Source organism: Oryzias latipes, chromosome 6 (assembly GCF_053564925.1).
Source record: "Oryzias latipes strain Hd-rR chromosome 6, Olatipes_Hd-rR_3.1".
Classification (NCBI taxonomy): Eukaryota; Metazoa; Chordata; class Actinopteri; order Beloniformes; family Adrianichthyidae; genus Oryzias; species Oryzias latipes.
Genome location: NC_136242.1, coordinates 3,268,275 through 3,288,298, shown reverse-complemented (window position 1 = coordinate 3,288,298; position 20,024 = coordinate 3,268,275). Strand labels below are relative to the sequence as shown.

The 20,024-nt window shown below is 42.8% G+C and overlaps 1 protein-coding gene and 2 long non-coding RNA genes across 4 annotated transcripts in view; 1 reads left to right on the top strand and 2 right to left on the bottom strand.

The window, feature by feature from the left end:
• Positions 1–3,411: 3,411 nt before the first annotated feature.
• Positions 3,412–8,890, bottom strand: LOC111947506 (uncharacterized). Its single transcript, XR_013656274.1, has 7 exons — positions 8,093–8,890; positions 7,713–7,958; positions 7,393–7,576; positions 7,131–7,200; positions 5,823–6,009; positions 5,556–5,726; positions 3,412–5,476 (listed from the first exon to the last, which is right to left on the bottom strand). It is a non-coding gene; the product is annotated as an uncharacterized LOC111947506 (long non-coding RNA).
• Positions 8,891–11,696: 2,806 nt separating this feature from the next.
• Positions 11,697–12,074, bottom strand: LOC144992381 (uncharacterized). Its single transcript, XR_013656275.1, has 2 exons — positions 11,935–12,074; positions 11,697–11,866 (listed from the first exon to the last, which is right to left on the bottom strand). It is a non-coding gene; the product is annotated as an uncharacterized LOC144992381 (long non-coding RNA).
• Positions 11,865–20,024, top strand: part of lrrk2 (leucine-rich repeat kinase 2) — a 60,435-nt gene continuing 52,275 nt past the window's right edge. For both annotated transcript variants that reach the window (XM_023955455.2, XM_078948231.1), the window contains exons 1-6: positions 11,865–12,371; positions 14,022–14,107; positions 16,656–16,765; positions 17,210–17,298; positions 17,468–17,608; positions 17,883–18,017. In XM_023955455.2, the coding sequence (XP_023811223.1) occupies positions 12,236–12,371; positions 14,022–14,107; positions 16,656–16,765; positions 17,210–17,298; positions 17,468–17,608; positions 17,883–18,017 (697 nt within the window). In that variant the 5' untranslated portion in view covers positions 11,865–12,235. The remainder of the gene's footprint in view (positions 12,372–14,021; positions 14,108–16,655; positions 16,766–17,209; positions 17,299–17,467; positions 17,609–17,882; positions 18,018–20,024) is intronic.

Here is a 20,024-nt window from a genome sequence, read left to right as displayed (position 1 = left end):
GTCCGACGCCGCCAGCAACCAGACTGTGTCCGACGCCGCCAGCAACCAGACTGTGTCCGACGCCGCCAGCAACCAGACTGTGTCCGACGCCGCCAGCAACCAGACTGTGTCCGACGCCGCCAGCAACCAGACTGTGTCCCTCACCTTCCTTAAATAAATATGATTCTTACATCTTCAAGCTGTTTTGTCTCACTAAAATATTTGCAATAGATTCTCAGATTTTATACAAGTTCACATATATGGGAAACAAAAGGGATGAAGTTTATTTTTTTTTTACTGCACATTTTACATTCTCTAGTGTCAAAGACCTAATTAAAAAGTGCCTAAACACTTTCTGATTTAAAGCATAGATGCTTGTATACGAAGCATTCAGTTTAGAAAAACACTGACAAGTTGTCTTGTTTCTAAATGTGGGTACCTGAGGGTTCAAAGTTAAAAAAAGAAACCAATTTTATTTTTAACCAGGAAAGTCCCGTTGAGATTTAAAAACCCCTTTTTCAAGGGAGTCCTGCCCAAGCGGAAGCAGCGACTAAAATAGTTACATAATTACAAAGGGCAAAATAACAGGAAACAAACCAATTATGAAAAACAAGTGCATGTTATGGAGTCAGCCTTGAGACCTCTCAGTTTAAATTTAAAAGCATTCAAGGAATGCCGGTTGGCTGCCTTGGTCCCGTCGAGGCCTGACCAGAGCTCTTCTAGGGCCGGCGTTTGGGGGTGGGGGCCTGGGCTTGCTCCGGGGGGGGGCGGCGCTTTCTGGCTCCCCTCTCTGTGTGGGGGTGGTGGTGCTGGGCCTGGGGTGTCTGCGCCTCCGGGGGTGGGGCGGGCCTGGCCCCCTTGCTGGGGGGGGGGGGGGGGGGGACGGCTGTTTGACCACCGGGGGACAGTCTATCATCTGTCCCCAACTTACCCCCTTCCTCATATAACCTCATAATAGGGTGAGGGGGTGGGGGGCTTAGCCTGCGATGAGCCTTGGGGGGGGGGGGGGGGGTTTACTAGGCAGTGGCCCCCCTCCTGTGGTTGCCGTATGGAGTGGGCCCCCCCTCTTTCGGTTTTATTTGCACCTTAGACATGTAGGGCCCTTGGTAGGGGGGGTGCTTGGACATCACTGCCAGCAAGCAGCGGATGTCCTCCTAGCACCCTACCCGCCAATTTTAACCGCACCTTAGACATTTAGGGCCCCTTGGTGGGGAGGGTGAGGGGACGTCACTGTGAGTAATCAGGAGATGTCCCCTTAGTGCCCTACCCGCCAATTTTAACCGCACCCCCCTTAGTACACACACCCCTCCCCCCTCAATATATACATCCCAACATAAACACACACACATGCACACACACACTCTCTCAAACACACATACACGCACACACATTTTGCAAGGAAGTTGGGACCTAGGACCATCTGTCCCCTGCCTCTTCCCTGGTGGGGGGTACGGGCCCCTTTGCAACGGCGGCTGTGTCCCCGGGGTGCCGGCTTCCTGGGCCCGGCGGTGCTCTCTCCGCGCGGTGGGGGGGTTCACATTACATCTGAGCCGTGGGTGTTCGTGTCCCTGGGGGGTGGGTTCTGGTCCTTGCTCCTGAGTGCTGGGCCCCGCCAAATTTCCAACTGTGGCCGAGCCTGGTCGGGCCACATTTACAACACCCCTTGTGGGCCCTCTTTTTTCCCCGGGGTTCCCCCCTCCTGGGCGGGGGCGGCGGGCCCCTGCCTCGCTCCTCCCTGGACCAACCGTGGGCCGGGCGGATGGCTGCCTGGAGTGCGGAGTGGGTCTCCCTTGGGGGGTCCTGGCTCGTACCTGGGGTTGGGGCGGGGGGATGCCCGGAACTCCTGGGTGGTGGTGGGGTGCTCGTCTGGGGCTGTGGGCGTCCTTCTCCGGTGGGGCCCTGCGTTGGGTTCTCCCGGCGCGGCGGGGGGGCTGCTCTCCTGGTTGGGCTGGGGCGGCGCCCTCTTTCCCTCCGTGCCTCCCTTCTCTCTGGCTCTGGGGGCCTTGCGGCGGCCCTGCTGGCCCTGGCCTGGGTGGCGGGCTTGGTCGCCCGGGCGGCGGTTGTTCCCTGCCGGTTCCCGTGTGGCGTTGGGGGGATTCCGGCTGCCGCTGCTGGTGCGGTGGGGGTCTTGGGGTGGGGATGGCTGGGCACTCTCCCTCCTTCTTTTCACGTTCCACCATCCATTTTAGAAGAACATAAACACTCACCTGAGCACAGGTGTTAGCTCAACAGACTGAATGACTGAAATATTTCACACTAGTTGGTTTTAAGGCATAAGTATGCGTGTGAACACTATCTGTTTTGTGTACATGTCGACAGGTGGACATTTTTGCAACTAACAGGTGTGTTTATAACATTTGAGTGTGTGTGTGGACAGGCTCCGCCCTTTTTTTTTTTTTTACATTTAAACCTTACCATAATGATTAACAACCAGTAAACTTGTTGCTTTATGCTGCTTCATGGTCTTATCCCCCTTCCCCTCCTATTATCACCCCCTACCCCCCCTCTCTCTAACGTCCCTCTCTCTTCTTCCCCTCTTTCCTTTTCCGTCCGGTCCAACACCAAAGATTTTCAGACATGTTTGAAATTAATAAAGTTTGGCCTCAATTACAAAAGGGGTTTATTCAGACATACCTTTGGTTTGTCTGAAGATTAATAACCCCTCTTGTTAAAGTAAAATATGTCCAACCCAAGAGACCCTCAGCTCTCATCTGACTGCCCAGCTGTTGGACAGGACAAGTTAAAAAAAAAAAAAAAAAAAAGCATTCAAGGAAATCAACTGTCAAGTTCCAGGCCTTCTGCAACATGTTCCATGCATAAGGTGCAGAGTGGCCAAAAGCCTTTTTGCCCAGTTCGGTGCGAGCAAATGGAACAGAGCGCAACACATGATCACGTGAATGAAGAGAATAAGAATCAGCCCTTCTCTGTGACAGGAACAGATCTAGGTTGGCAGTAGTCCAAGCAGTGCCTTATAAATGAAAGTGTACCAATGAATCCTCCGTATGGCCAGGGCAGGCCAACTCACTCGAGAATACAACTCACAGTGATGTGTCATTGTTTTACAATTAGTGATGAACCTCAGACAAGAATGATAAACCGTGTCAATCATTCGAAGACATTGAGCTGAAGCATTTATGTAAAACAGGTTTCCATAATCCAACACAGAGAGGAAAGTCGTAGCTACAAGTCACTTCTTTACTTCAAACGAAAAACACAGCTTGTTTCGAAAATAAAAACCCAATTTTAGTCTTGGTTTCTTGACAAGATTCTCCACATGAGGTTTGAAAGTGAGGGAGTCATCAATCAATACACCAAGGTATTTATACTCATGAACCACCTCTGTGTTGTTTCCTTCAAGAGTGGACACTGTGGGAATTGACTGTATGAGGCATCTTCTTACAATTAGAAAACAACATAAGCTGGGTTTTATCAGCATTGAGAACTAATTTTATTTGAAGAAAAGATTGCTGGACAGCACCAAAGGGTTTCTGCAAGGATTCAATTGCCTGAACAAGAGTTGATCCACAGCAATAAATAACTGTATCATCAGTATAAAAATGCATATTAGCATCCGATACATTTAGTCCCAAATTATTGATATAAATAATGAATAGCAGGGGACCTAATATAGAACCCTGTGGAACCCCCCTGTGGACAGTAACACATTCAGAATATAGACCTTCATATTTAATGCACTGGGTTCTATTACTCAGATAATTAGAGAACCAATCAACTGCTTGCTCTGACAATCCTGACAAAGTCTTATCTTTAAAACACCATGATCGACAGTATCAAATGCTTTTGACAGATCAATAAAAAGCGATGCACAATATTTCTTGTCAAGAGCAACAATATCATTTATCATCTTCATTGCAACTGTGACAGTGCTTTTCTTTTTTCTAAAGCCTGACTGATATTTTGACAAGATTGAATCGGAAAATAAAAAGTCTTTTAATAACTCACAAGAGATTCAAGAATTTTGCACAATACTGATAGATTAGGTATAGGTTTAGCTTAGCTTAGCATAGGATTTGGGATGGAACCCTCCATCCATGGTGAGGAGCTTTCGTGTCTTTACATCCGTGGTCTGTATCTCTTCGTTTGACCATCTTATTATTCCTGCAGGGTATCTGATAACTGGCAGTGCGTAGCTGTTTATTGCCTGGGTCTTATTTTTTGCCATTGAGCTGGCTTCTCAGGACTTGCCTTACTCGGAGGTATTTAGCTGTTGCAGCTTTCCTTGTTGCCAGCTCCAGGTTGCCATTTGCCTGCGGAATTCCAAGGTACTTTATTGGAGGCAGCAAAGGCTTATTTCCGTGGATCCATCATTTTATAAATAGCAAAAAATTGTTGATGGAACAAAATCAGCTGGAAAAAGACGTAACCCTTGTACTATCCAAGGCACTTTAACATTGGGAGTTGGGTCATCTAGACCCACTAGACAGTGCTCTGAACCTTTTTTCTTCAATGATTTGTGATCTTCACTGGTGTCCATGGATTACATGAAATCCCTTCACCTTTATCCACCTTTGTCATGGTAGGGAGAATACATCAATGTAAGGGTGGGGTCATAGGATAGCACAAGTGTTAAAGGTTTTAGGGGCGGTTCTGAAAAGAGGTGTTGTGGGTCAGTGCTTGGTGGACAGAAACATGATTCTGCCATGGATCTGCTCCCTCTGCAGGAAAGTGGATCATGAAGGAGTCTCTCAGCCGGAGAGCTACAAACCGGTTTGAGGCCAACAGCCTCAGTCACTGCAGGTTCCTGTGGTGCTGAAGACCTGATGAAGCTGTGAGGAGCACATGCTGCCCTCACACTCTGCTCAACAACGTCTGGGTGGACTTCATCCAGGCATTGATAATGACACCTCTGCACAGAAGGCATCAAAGTTCTTCTAAACCAGCCGGGCTGGGGAGAGGTTGTAGTTAAAGATGCACCTCTCTGTGGGAAGGAGGCACCCAGAGAATGACTGCATCTAATCTTTTTTCTGCCACAAAGACACAGAGACTCATTGGAGACAGAAGATTGAATGATCCACTGTGGAGCGTCTGACCAAACGTGGAGTTGCAGGGTCGGCCCCAACGTCACTTGTCCTGCCCCAACATCAATCACCTAGAAGTGACTGGTGATGTCAACAACTGCAAGAAGAACTTTAGAAAAGGCTTCTGTTGTTGTGGAGTTGGAATCCTGGGTTGGGGAACTTTTTAGAAAAATTCATTTAATTGTTTTTTTTTAAAGGGCTGCCTATGTTAGCCTTTTTGAAGAACCTAGACCTGTTCTATTTGACAGGGTCGCCACGCCCTTTTCTGAAATGGAGGCGATCACATACGGTCCAGAGCAGTTTGCTTCCAGACGTCCTCCTTTTCGTCCTTCCTTTGTTTTATTGGCTTTCAGCACCTCATCGCCAACTTTGAATATGAACGATTACATATTCCGTTTTTTCCTCGTCTCATATTCCTTCTTTTGTGTCTTCTGTGCCTTTTTTATGTTCTGGTAAATCTGCGAAAATATAAATACATATGCAATGGCTATTTTAAACATTGCATTTTAGATGCATGTATTTCTCTTTTACCATTACCTTTGCATGCAAATCAGCAACTTCTGCAATCTTGGCCTCCAAGTGCTCTTCAGTCTCCTCTACCACAACAACATCTTTGTCACTCCCCGTGTCTTGTGTGATATTTATCACACCTGCTGTGTGAGGGTGTCTTCCAAACAGGGCACAATAGGGTGTGAACCTGGTTGATCTCTGTTTAAAAAAAATCATTTTCATACGTACGTATCATTATACACTTTTTCTGTCTTGCTGAACATGGTTCACTCACACATTTTTACACAATGTTACTTGTTTAGATGTGTTGATGCCTGCCACTATTCCCCTTAGATAGAGGTCCCAGTCATTTTTATCCTCCCCACAGTATTTGGCAAGCGCAGTCTTTATATTTCGATTGGTGCGCTCATCCAGTCCATTGGCCTGGGGATGGTAGACGGATGTAATACAATGTTTCACACCCAAAAACACCACGGTTGACCTGTAGACACATTAGGTTATGCCTTTACAAATAAAGTAAAATTCATAACAAATATCCTATGTCACAAATACAATGTTTTCAAATAGCTAGCTATACCTCATTCACAAATTCCCGCCCTTGATCAGTAATGATCCTCTGCATAAGTCCAAAGTCAAGTAAAATATTCACAATTTTTCTTGACACCCCCGTTGCAGTTTTGGTATACAGTGATCCCTTGCTATAACTTACACTTTTCACGGTTTCGCTACTTCACGGATTTGCATCGTGCATTGTGTTCTGCATTCTGATTTGCTAAAAAGTCACTCCGCTTCTTCTCTACCTGTGCGTCAATAACGTTGCAGTTTAATATGTACACGTATGTAAAACAGCTTCCTATTTTTACAACACGTACGTGCAAATCATCTTGCAATTTCGAGTTTCTCTAAAACCCATAGAAAAAAGAGTGACATCTGTCTTTCACCATGTTCTTCTCCTGAACAAACACAGCTGCACCGCAGGCTTCAAAACAAGAAAACACTGCAGAGCGGAGTCAGGATGCAGCGGTTCAGTCTGAAGAGCAGTGCAATACACATGAGTCACTGTTTGTCCCACTGTACTTTGTATTTTTTTCATAATCATTTTAAATTTTTTCCCGTTTAATCCAATACTCGGGTCGCGGTGGGCGGGGCTTATCTCCGCCTTCTGTTCACATTGATGATTAAAATGATTATTTGACAGTACAGTACAGAAGCTATTTGTTGAAAAAAAACGTTTCTAAAGTATTTTTGATTTATGAAACAAATGCTTGAGCCTGTAAAATGGTTTGTTCTTTCTTTTCAATGTAAAATAGAGTATTTAATTGTATAATAATTGTAAAAAAAATAGAGGTTTCTACTTCACGGATTTTGCCTATCACGGGCTCTTTTTGGAACGTAACCCCCGCGAAAAAAACAAGGGTTTACTGTACAGGGACTTTGCCACAACCCACTTGGTAAAAAGATCTGTGGCTGTCAGAATGAACCTGCAACATGAGATTCAATTAGTTTCCACGACTGTCTCTTGTTTTTTTTTAATTTAAATTAAAAAAATGCATATATTAACTCGGGATGAATACATAGACACGCTACAAAATTCAGTGCTACCTTTTGCCCTTTGCGGTGGTAGGAAGGGGACCAATCAAATCTATCCCAAGGACACTCCAAGCCTCCTGAACTTCAATGAAATGAAGAAGAGGAGCAACAGTTTTTACTGTCTCATGATGCTGACACTCATCAACCTTTGAAGGAGGGTATTAAATTAATTTTAACTAACAAATACCTTATCAGGTTTAAGGGGCAGTCACAGTCAGAATCTTCAAATTATCATTTGTAGGAACACATAGTTCAAGAGGTCAAAAAATCTTACCCATTTATTTACATCCTTCCGTAAAGTTTTCCAATAGTAGGATGCAAAAACCTGCTCCAATGTTCTCCGTCATGACCCCCACTGCCAAGATTGTCGTGACAACTCCTAAAAATGTCGCCAACCTGTGCTTGAAACACGACCAAATGCAGGTTTCCCTGAGAGTTGTAATACAGGTGCCCATCTACTATACCAGAAAAGAGAGCATTATTATAGTATCTGTGAAATGACTAATGGTACTAAACGGTTATAAATTAATCAGTGGTATCTACGTGTTAATTATACAACGTAAATTCAACACATCAAGTCACATTGTTTCTTACTTTTAACAGTGTAAGTCTTTGATAACTTTCGAATGGCAGCCTTCTTGCTTTCAGGATTTTTGGTATTGAGAGTGAGGCTATCATAAGTCCCTTTCGATATGTAATGGGAAATTTCCTTGTATAAGTCATCCATGTGTGTTTCTCACGAAGAACTGTAAGTCACGAAGAACGGCTCCCACGACGAACTCTCTCACGGACAACGTTGTTAGCGTGTCGGTGTTGGCGTGTAAAAGAACGGTGTTAGCCCTGTGGAACAGTAATTGTCTGTAAACCTGCGGACCAATCACTATCTTAAACGTCATCAGACCAATGTACAGCCAATCACATAATGTGACGTCATCATTAGGAGAAGGTAGTTGTAGTCTGAATGGTTATCGTACCTATACTGTCAAGCGCCTTCGACTTCCACTGTGGAACTGTCAGGAACTCGTGGTGGAGGACCCAAAATGCAGGACACCAGGATTGGTGACAGGAAATAAAACATTTAATTAGCAAACTGAAACATGACAAAACTATGAGGAGAAACAAAACTGTGACACAGCAGAGCAGATAACCTTACAAGGATGAACAGAAACCAAGACACTTAAATAGGCTGAGGGTAATTAACTGAACTGAAGACAGCTGTGGATCATGAACCCGAAACTGGAGTGAGTGACAAAAAGAAAACCAAAAACATGACCAAGAACAATGCCACCGAATCCTTACAGGAACACGCAGTTCTTTTTTTCAAATCACAAAAACTGCATCTATTCTACTTTTGCCAAGGACATTTTCAAGATTTTCATTGCAATAGAGAAAATCATCACCTAAAATGTTCTAGTGCCGTCTTAGGTACATTTGAAAATGATATAACAAAAAAGACCTTATCATTAAAAATGGGGCTGATGTCAAATGAGCGCAGCCTCTGGAGAAAGTACAGCCTGGACCTGGTCTTCAGTTAATAGATGTTTTAAAGCATGTAGGGGTGGAAAGGGTATCAGGCAAATGTTGGGGCTAAAATTGTGTCCTAGAGTCCACAGAAAGAGTTTTCATCCACCTTTTAGGAAATGAACAAGATTTGTTGTTTTCAAAGTGCAGTAAACTGTCACGGTCAGGCCAGCAGGTTGGAACCCAAATGCAAGAAGAACCATGAGCGAAGGTGTAGCAAAGTCCCAGGGTTTCATTCCCGAAGTCTCAACCTAAGAACATAAACACAAAGAACTGCTATCACACATAACCAGCTGACACTAGCCGCGTTTAAATGGGCAAAAGTAATCGGAAAGAACACCTGATCGGAAAGAAAATGCGTCATGTAAACGCGCCATTCGGAATACTCTGCCCCGGTCAGACTCGTTGGGATCAAAATTTCTTTCCGATCGAGATAGGTGGGTTATACCGATCGTTTATCCGATCGTTGTTCATGTAAACGGTCATTCCGATCGTGTGTCACTACTGGTCTTGTTTACCTCACGCATAGACGGTGTGTCACTCCAGAGAAAGCTTTGGAGCTCAAACAGGACCGACCAGCTGCTCTGTAGACGCCCCGTGAAAAGCGCCGCTCCGCTCTCGCCCCGCTGGCTCTCCCCTCTCTTTCATCCCCTACGAGGGACATGCGGGGCAGGAGCGCTTCGTGCCCCCCGATGCTCACTCGGTCCACTGGCACCCGAGTGAGCAGAGCAGCTGGATTAATAACTTCCTGTCTGATGGGAGGAGAATGCTTTTTTACGTGTGCGTTTTGTTGTTTTGTGATGTGTGGGAGAATTCAGACTGCGGGCCGTCCCGCCGCTCTGGGTTAGCGGCTGCAGGACTCAGGAGGAACCGCCAGCTCACGCAGCAAGTTTGGGGAAGCAGAAATAAATGTCACTCAGAAACTGTTCAAACAATCACGTGGATTTGTGTTTCCAGTTGTGTCCCGACAAAATAAAGACTGATGTTATTCCCAGACATTTACATGCAGCCAGGATGCAGATTTCTGCGTTTCTCGCATGGTCCTGGATTTTGTGTCCATCAGGCTAATGTTGTTAGCCTTTGTTGATAGCCTGTCCTAACCCTTCTTCCAGCACTGATCACACGGATTAAATAAAAACGATGAGCGAACAGGCGCTTCATAATATTCATAACATTAATAAAAGCACGTTTGGAAGATCGTCTCGTATATTACCGAGCTGCTACATTAAATAAATGTATGTGGCAGCGGTTTGTTTACAACGGGACCTATTTCCTCATCCGGGTGATTTTACACTACTGCGCATGCCCAAATGATTCATTCCAACCGAAAGTGTGAGCCATGTGAACGTTTGTTCTAATCGGAAAAAGATTTTCTGATCCCATGTGCACGGGTGAATTTTAACACGACCATTGATCCGATCAAGATATTCTGCCCATGTAACCGCGGCTACTGAGGGCTCAGAGAGAGTTGCTTCAATGCAGTGAAAGCCAATTAGCAAAGGAGATGATACCTGTGCTCGATTGGATCTTTTTCTATCGCATTTTAATCTTCAAAGGCTTCATCAAACAATATAGATATGGTCAATGACACCCCACAGATCCAGGTTGTCCGTGAGAAGGAAAGGCATTCAAAATCCACCTTCCCACGGCTATTTGGCCACAGGAACACAGAGCCTCTGTGGGGAAGGATCACTTATATCCTAATTTTGTGGCTTCTGCGCAGCGTACCTCAAATGAACTTTTAAAGGTATGAGTATCTTAAAACTTGGAGAAGGGAGTCACCCAGCTGACTTTGGTTGACTCGTCTGACTCACTGACTCGTTTTTACTCTCAAATTGTGTGATCTTTTACACCTACATTTGCTCACCATGTTTTAAATCATTCAAGTTTGAAATATTTAATTTCTATTTAGTCGTGCTGTTTTCTAGCATTACCACACAGAATGAAACACTTGTTTGTTCAAATGCTAATTACGGTTTTTTTTTAAATTCTTTGCATTTAGCTGCTGATCTTCTGCTGGTTGGTATAATTGCAGGTATACAAAGGTTCATGTGATAAACACAGGAAAACTGGGCTTCCCAATGTAGTTAGTATGACAGTGTAAGGATGAATAAAGACGCAAAATTGGGGGGGTGGGGGGAAGGTAAACATCTTACGAGAATTAAGTCATAAAGTTAGAAGAAAAATGTCAACATTTTATAAGAACAAAGTTAAATGTTCAAGTGTCTTTGAAATTTGAAAAGCTAAATATAATTTTAAAAACATTACACCTTCCTTGTAAAATTACTAATTTCTGAAACATCATTGTATGACTTTTTCATCATTATTGCACATTTATTTTCGTAAAATGGTGACTTTCGCTTCTAATTTCATTACTTTATTGCACAACTTTATTTTCATAAAATGTTGTCTTTTTTCGTTTTAAAAGCAGGGCTTTATATGCTCATGAAGCTTAGCCCTTTTTCTAATAAATTGACAGCTTTCTTTTAGCAAAATATTGACTTTTTTCTCATAAGTGCATTACTTTATTTTTGTTACATTTTTAATTTTTTCATGTAATTCTACGACCATTTTCATCATATTTTACTTTCTTTCTTGTGGTTTTGTGACTATTGTCTTAACTTTTTCGCTTGTCTCTTTTTTTTACAACTTTACAATCAAAATTTTGATATTTTTCTAATACAGTTATGACTTTATTCTCGTCTATTTCTTTAGGCTATTTCTTCTTATTATTATTGTGGCCCTAATACTCTGTCGTAAAACATATTTGTAAAATGCGATTTTTAATTTTGGTATAAGACTAAATGAATTTATTTCCACATTGGGACCTGCATAGTTTTTTTTCTTTACTGGACCACTGACGGTCCATACAACACTACCGTAAATCCGGGCGTAAGTGCGCAATACAATAAAAGTTTACTCTTTCAGGTAACGAAAAGAAAACGGAGACTTCTTTAATAAATCTAGCATCTGTTCAGCAGAGGAGGGATTACTGTCAGGAAGAAGGGTGATGGTTTTTAATTGGCCTAAAATAACAATAAGAAAAGAAACGGCATCGTCAGTGTAAAGTCTTTTTATTGAGTTTTCTTTGTTAAATTGACCATTTTACGTTACCGACTGTCATGAAGTCAAACGATGAGCGGACGTGAGCGAAGCTGTCAGGCGTCGTGAGGAGGGCGGACCGGAACGGACCGGGTCAGTCAGTGGGACAGCTGCCAGTGAGTCTCCTGTGTAAACGGGAAGTGTTTTTCAGACTCGAGTCATATGATTGAAGTGCGTGGAAACAGGAACTCGCCTGTGAAGAGAGAGGAACCGCGGTCTTTTCGGATTCTCCGAGGCCGCAAGAAGGAGGAACACGTTCTTCTCTCAGAGAAAGTGGTTCGAGGATGAGGTCAGGGCCGGAACTCACTGAGTTACTCAGGGACCGCGTCCCCGCCCGGCTCGGCTCGGCTCACTGTCGCTGCAGGAACATGGAGCAGCTTAGCTAACGTCTACGGCGCGGTGAGCGCGAGCTCTTCTTCGTTCGTCTTGTTCTCCGGGAAACACCGACCGACTGACCTCGACCAATGCACTAGTACCGGGAGACTTTCAGGAGCATGGTCGACCAGGAGGAATTAGAAGAACGGCTGAGGAAACTTCTGGTGAGGCTGAAGTCTCCTCAGGAGGACAGGCTGATGTCCACGCTGATCCAGATCATCCAGGATCTGCTCTCCTTGGCGCTCGAGGACTCCGGTAGGAACCACCCCCCCCCCCCCCCCCCCCCCCCAACACCACCAAACGAAAACAAACAAACAAACATCAACGTCTTAGCCTCCCATTTACAGAATATTTCAAATAGTTTGTTTAGCAAAGACTTGAATGTCCCTGAAAAGTCTGCATGATGTTTTTTTTTATTTGGGTTTATGATCTTAGATGTACTTTTATTATGAAATCTATTTGGAAAATATTCCCCCTACAATAATTTCAATAATAATGGTCATTTTTAAAATGACTTTATCCCTGTTGAAACTCCATTTCCATGGTAACGGCACAATGCCACTGCCATGAGTGGACAAAAACAAAGCAGGACTGCTTTAACTCCAATGAATCCATGTCTGAGGGTTAGTACCTCCGACAGGGTCAACTCTGCTCTCCCGTGTGAGCAGACATCGTGCCCCGGAACCACCTGAAGGACATCCAACCCCCCATTCTGAACCTGTGATGCTCAAGGGCATGCCGGCAAAACATGTGTCTTTTTAGTTCATCTCTCAACCTGCCAGTTTCAGATCAAGCCGACACCCAAAAAACAGAAATGCTCTCCAGCCAGAGGTCCTGCTGATACCTTCGTTTTGACTCAGAAAAGTTCCCCTAAAACACAGGCTTTCATGCAGATAACAGCTGCATGTAGAACGACTAGAATTGAGTCTGCCTTCAAATGTCTCCATCTGAATTTTAGAGTCGTACATCCGATGGTTTTGGTGTTCTTGTGGCATTTTTTTTTTCTCATGACGGAGGACATATATTTTTGAGTATTTTTGGGTTCAAATTTTTGTAAATTGGGAGTAGATGACAAAATGCTGTTTGTAAAATAGTGATGTAGATGTAATAAACTGGGGGGGGGGGGGGGGGGGGGGGGGGGCACACGCTTCCTGCTCTGCTCCATTCTGATGCATCCACTTGCAGACGAATAGATCCACGTATGACTTTGATTTCTCAAACTGGACTGGAATCCGGATCAAAACTGTACGGCTGCATATTGCCGGGCGATGTTGCTCGCCTTTTGGTTACATCGATTGGGGTTGTGAGGGTCTGTAGGCTAGTGGGAGAGACTGTGAACAGATGGGCAATGGGAAGAGGGGGTTGCTCTGCAACGGTCCCACCCATAACTCAGAAGCAAATTTAGAATGAAATCCTGCTGCTCTGCAGGAACCATGTCCTAGATTATGACAAATATTTTGAATTGAGCTAAAAACAGCATAATTATAAATAAAAGGCCACTCAGTACGCTTTGAAAATAGATCAAAAGAGGATCAGAGTGGGACTTTAGTTGATGACCAAATCATGAAATACTCAGAAATGCAGTTTGAATTTATTTTCTTTATACATGTCTTCCATCATAAGAAACATGGCAGAGGAAAATGTTCATTTTTAATGTTTTTATTTAAACAACAACAGGGACCAATAAACAGACATTTTACTTACTTCCACATCCTTTAAACTTTTAATTTCAAACAAAGTTCATTCCAGAATTGGCAGTAAATTTTTCATTTTTCATTTTTGATCCAAAAACTACGTTGTGGGTTCTTTACTTGTGATGGATTGGACTGAATTTGCCTCCACGATGTTACCTCCTCCTCGTCAGGTCCTGCTCTCTCATCCAAGCTTTCTTTTGTTTTATTGCAGCAGCTGAACTGTTTAAAGACAAAGAAGTGCACACACCTCTTATGGTTGTGCTGTCCACATACATCAGCAGCAGGAGAGTCCAGCAGGTAATGCAAGGCCTTTCCCCATCAAATCAACAGGAGTTTTTAAATCAGCTGGTATCCACAACCAGTCTAAGCTCTCAGAGTGGGGTTCTGATGCACACGTGGACAACATTTTTGTTACCCTTCCGTTATTGAAAGAAAAGCTCGATGGTCAAAGAAATTTGAATCTGAGAAAAGTAATAAGTAAGGGTTAATGGCCGACGAAGTGTGCGTTATTACTTTTTAACGCACGCCGTGGAAGCCTGAACCGTCCGACGCGAAGTGCGTTAAAAAGTAATAACCGCACACTTCCAAGGCCATTAACCCGCTTATACCATGGTCACTTACAAAATCTATACATTTGAACCAGTTTTTTAGTCCTTAATTCTTGTTTTTTTTCCAATTTGGATCACTTTTCTCACAAAAAGCGGACTATTTGTTACGTGATGGACCACCGCTGCAGTCAAGATTCGGCGATATATATATGCTGATCTTTCCAATGGGTTGAATGAAGCATCAGTTCAGAGAGAAAGTTCACCTCTTACCACTTGTTTTTGTCCAAATGATGAAGCAAAAGGTTGTTTTGAAGAAGCCAGAGCAGTGATACAAAACATTTAAACTAGGTGACCGGAACTTCTTCTTTCACCGTGCGGTTATCAGGTTTTAATGCACACCCAGCAGCCAATCAGAATCGGGTATTCACCCGGACCATGGTATAATGAAAATTAACCAATGAAGGTCAGATATTGCTTTACAACCACGCCTTTACAGGATGATTTACAATTTGTACCAGTAATCTAATACTTTGAACCATATAGGCAATCACTGCGATCAAACGATTCCTGTAACTGTCTAACAGACTCTTATACCTGTTAACAGGTATTTTGTCCCTCTCCTTGTGAGCAAACTGCTCCTGTGGTTTTTCCAGACAGCATGTTTCAGTATCTTTCAAAGATACTCTATAGGATTGAGGACAAGGCTTACAGAGGGCCATTTTAGAATAGTAACGCAGTGTTTAATTGATACTTTATTTATTGATGTTTCCCAACCCTTGTCGTCGGGGAACACTGTCCTGTTTGTTTTTCCATGCTACCCTGTTTTAGGACACCCGATTCACCTCGTCCTCAAGCTCTGCCGAAGCCTGATAATGGCCATCATCAAAGGCAGGTCTTCTCTGAGTAGAATAGGGTTGAAAGAAAAGGGTGGACAGTGTTCCCTTAGGACCGGGGTTGGGAAATACTGATCTAACGTTTTCCTCTTAGCCTTATTTGGGTGTTTTTAGGTATCCGTTTTTGGGTTATTGTCCTGTTACAGGACCCATGAGCCATGACTGAGACCAAGCTTTCTGACACACACCAACAGATTTCTCTCCAAAATCTCTTAAAAGTTTTGGGATTACCATCATCAGAAAAATGCTTCAAGAGCACCAACAAAAAACATTATTTCCATTGGAGTGGGTCTTGATTAACCTTTAATCTCTGAAGAAGTTTTTCTGGGCTCTTTCATTACCATTCGTATTAGCCAACTCTTTGATTTGTCATCGGTTTTCCTCCTGTACCCACATACAAGGGGGTTGTCTACAGTCCTATGGATCTTTAAATTCTGAACAGTATGTGCAACTGTTGTCTCAGAAACATCAAGTTGCTTGGAGATGGTCTTACCTTTGACATGCTTGTCAATAACTTCCTTTCCAATCTCTTTTCCTTTGCTTCCTCTGGTCCATGTTGAGTGTGGTACACACCATGTCACCAAACAGCACAGGGACTACCTGTAGCCCTTTACATAGGCCCACTGACTGATGACAAGAATGTGGACACACATGGATGGTCTCCATTGTCGTTCTTGGGGTGCCGTCATTTAAGTCCAGCTTTGATTTAGGATTGTAGTTTTTAAAATAATTCTGTTTGACTTTCATTCATTCTCATAGAATTATTATTTAATGCTATTACTATCAGATTTAGGTTATTTTTTAGACCATTGCAACGTGCCTCAGGAAAGTCGTTTTCACACACACCTGCATGTTTTAAGGTGGAACATCTTTCAATTCCACTTTAAATTCAAGACAGGCGTCCTCTCCAAATTTGATGTTTAGGTTCTTTCTCTCTTTTTAAGCAGATAATGATCTTAAAAAATAAGAAAAATGCTGGGGAAAATGTTCAAAGTAATTGACCTGTCAGTCATTAGCATGTGTGAAGACCCCACCCTAGCTGTCCTGACACAGTGGCAGTCGCTGCAGCTGTGGTCTGTAGTGTGCTGGAAGCGGTGTGTATCTGTCTGAGTTTCAGTCCTGCTTTGCATCTTAAATAAAACGCACAAGTGACCTGTATTGGCCTTATCCGGCATGCCGGTGGGGAATTGTGACCGCTGTTTACTCAAACTTATCGCAGGCGACACACTGAGATTACAACAAACTGAAAGTCCGATTGGGTAGGCACTCATGCTTAGACCATGTACAGCTACAGCTTCACTTTTTAAAAGAGTTCAATTTAATTGATACAATCTTTCTATTAGTGTGTTTCTTTAATGTGTTTTATGTGTATTTGAAGTGGAAGTAAAGTTTTCGTTCCTGCAGGTGGGCTTGTCATTATTCTGTCAGCTGATAGAAATATGCCCCGGCACACTGGGGCAGCTAACCAGGCCGCTGCAGGCTGCCAGAGACTGGGAGGTCCTGCCTGTGCACCAGTAAGTGTCCCAGTGCCCCAATCTTCCCATAATAATGAAAGGCTTGTGTTAAAGGGTCATGCAAAGAAATGATTTGGAAGCTGAAGTTGTGACATGTTTAGAGGAGACAGTGTTATACATTTGCTGGCAGTAAAAAAAAAAAAACCCAAGTAAGCCCTGGAAGTAACAGACTTTTACACTTTAGTTGGATAACTTCAGCAAAAGACACGACTTTGTTGCAGTGGAACCATTTACAAGTTCCACGTGGCTGAATTACAACCAGCATTTATCTTAACTATTCAAATGCCAGTCTGTGTTTCCAGTTTGCTCCAGCAAGTGTCATCCATTTGTCACAAACTAGTGTTGATTGCAAAAACCTCCTGCATTTTCTGAAAGACGCTGTTGTCGTGTGCTGCAGCTGTGGGCTTAGAGCCCAGATGCTGATTGTGCTGCTGTGTTTTCCAGGCAGATCCTGAAGGTGCTTTCTCAGCACAGCAGAGACTGGCATGTGACCATGGTTGGACTTCGGGCGCTGGCTTTGCTGCTCACATCAGGTGTGCACCTGCACCAGACCCACTGCTGTGACAGAAATGTTGGAGTGGGACTTTGAGAATAGTTTGCCCTGCTTTCTATTTTCTAAAGCTGACTTAATGTTTTAGTTCTTCAGTGTTTGATCAAACTGTGTTTACTTTCCCGATGCTTTCTTCCTCTGTTCCTGAATAGATGTGATTCCCATGTTGCTGCTGGAGGAGGAGGAGGAGGAGGATGTCTTTAGCTTGGTGGTCCAGGCGATGAAGACTTTTCCTACCAGCCATGAAGTTCACTTTCACGGCTGTGGAGTTTTGCAGCGGCTGCTTAACACAGGTGAACAAACCAGAGCGTTGGAAACTGGCTTAAAAAGGAAATGCTTTAAAAGGGCAAAGGTTAAGGCTGTCGATGTGGTAAACAGAGAGAGAGCGGTTGACCTCTGATTGCAGGTTCAGTTCCCAGCTTGTGTGGAAGTGTCCTAGGGCAAGACACTGAAGCCCACACTGCTCCTGGCACATTAAATGTTTCTGAGAACTGCACTGAGTAACTTTTTTCTCTGTCAGGATTAGGAAAACTTCCTAATTTGTCATTCTTGTGTTTGTGTTCTCAGTCAGTGCCGCTCATCTTGTGGAGTTTGTGGAGAACCAGGACCATGATGTTGTTCTTTCAGCTCTTCAAAGGTTTCCAGGAAGTCCAGGGGTGCTCCTGCAGGCCATGAAAGTGCTTCTGCCTCTGGCTTGCACCGGTAAAATCCAAATACACCAAAATCTTTCTAAAAAAATGTGTATGGAACATTTCTATTAATTAGGTCCGAAACTTGAAATGTAAGTTTTTCATATATAAAACAATCTTTTCCTGAAGCTTTTGTGTATTCAGTGGACAGGTTGATCATACATGAATCGACAATACAAGACAGGAAAGATCCAAATAAAAACACAACCTCATTCAAAATGCACTAAAGTTCCAGTCATGGTTCAAAACAATCCAAAAGTATCCTAACGAGTCAAACCAACTGTAAAACACCTCAACAAAATACTTCAAATGTGTCCAGAATTAACAACACAAGCTGTAATGTAAATGTAAAATGGTTCTGGAATCTTTTTGGATCTTTTCCGTGTACATTGTCTTAGTTTAGGTGTTTTAAGGCTTCTGCTGTGAGTTTTCAAGGCTTTAGATAACAATTACAATAATAAAGACGACAACTGAAGAAGGTTTCACTTTGACCCACATCCTTTTTGAACTAATGTCCCAATGAAACGGTTTTATGTCATGTTAGTCAATCCAAAGAGAGAGAAACATAGCAGTCTTTATGTGTTTATGCATTTGGGGCAGAATGCAGAAGCTTTTTTAACGCTTGCCTCAATAATAGCCACAATTCAGTTCAAAACTTGATCTTCTTTGGGGGGGGTCATGGTTTTGTTTCGGTTCTAATTATGATTTGTGTATTATAAAACAACAACAACAAAGTCAAAATTCAGAAAAATCCTTTTTCAAATGAGCTAATAAAGAAATAATAATCAAAAAAACCTTTCAGTTGGCTCCTGGTTTAATGTCATAATTAAAAAAAAAACTTTTTACAAAAATGTTTGACACTTTCGGCGTAAACATACTGGTATGCAGCAGAGCTGCAAAAATTCACTTACACCACAACTCAGTGCAAAGGGGAAACATGAGGATTGTGGCTTCCCTATTAGCAAGTAAGTAAGTAAGTTTTATTTATATAGCGCCTTTCATGTTTAATCAATGGATTGTATATTTATTATTGTTCAGACAAAGCGCTGAACAATAATAAATATCCAATCCAGTAAAAGCAGAAAAACAATCAATTAAATATAATGTAAAGCAAAACTAAATTGAAGAAAAATAAACGTAGTATAAATTTAACAATAAAACCAGTCAGCTAAAAGCATTTTTGAATAAAAGTGTCTTCAGTTGACTTTTAAAAGAATCGACGGTGTCGGCCACACGGAGGGACAGAGGGAGGGCATTCCAGAGTCTGGGGGCTATTCCCTGGAACGACCGGTCACCTCTGGTTTTATACTTGGTCTTAAAAATCTTTAAAAGATTTTGATCTGAGGATCGGAGGGCACGGCTGGAAACGTAGGGACAGAGCAAGTCTGATAAGTATTTTGGGGTCTGTCCATTTAAAGCTCTATAGGTTGAAACTAGAATTTTAAAATCAATACGCCACTTGATTGGGAGCCAGTGCAAGGAGGATAAAATGGGGGTAATGTGTGCCCTTTTGTCTGATCCTGTTAAAAGCCTTGCAGCAGTGTTTTGAACTAACTGAAGACGGTTAAGAACAGATTTATTAAAACAAGTAAAAAGAGAATTACAATAATCTAAACGAGAAGAAATAAAAGCATGGATAACCATCTCTAAGACTGAGTTAGATAAGAACGCCCGCAGTTTTGCTATGTTACGTAAATGATAAAAACAGTTTCTAATTAAAAGGCTGGAATGATGGTCCAAAGACATTGACTGGTCAAACCAGACAATTACTTAGTATTACTTGTTCACTTGAAATAATAGATTGAAGAATAATGAAACAGTAAATAATTTCAACAAAGTATTAGTATTACAAGAACAGATTTTCTATTTGTGATATTCAGCACCTGTTAGGGAGTAGTTGACATTTTTAAGTTGCTTAAAGGTGAGATTAGAGTAGAGTAGACACTCCAATACAAACACACATACATGCACACTAGAGGTAAGATCGGGCCTAAAAAATCCAGCCCGACCCGACACAGGC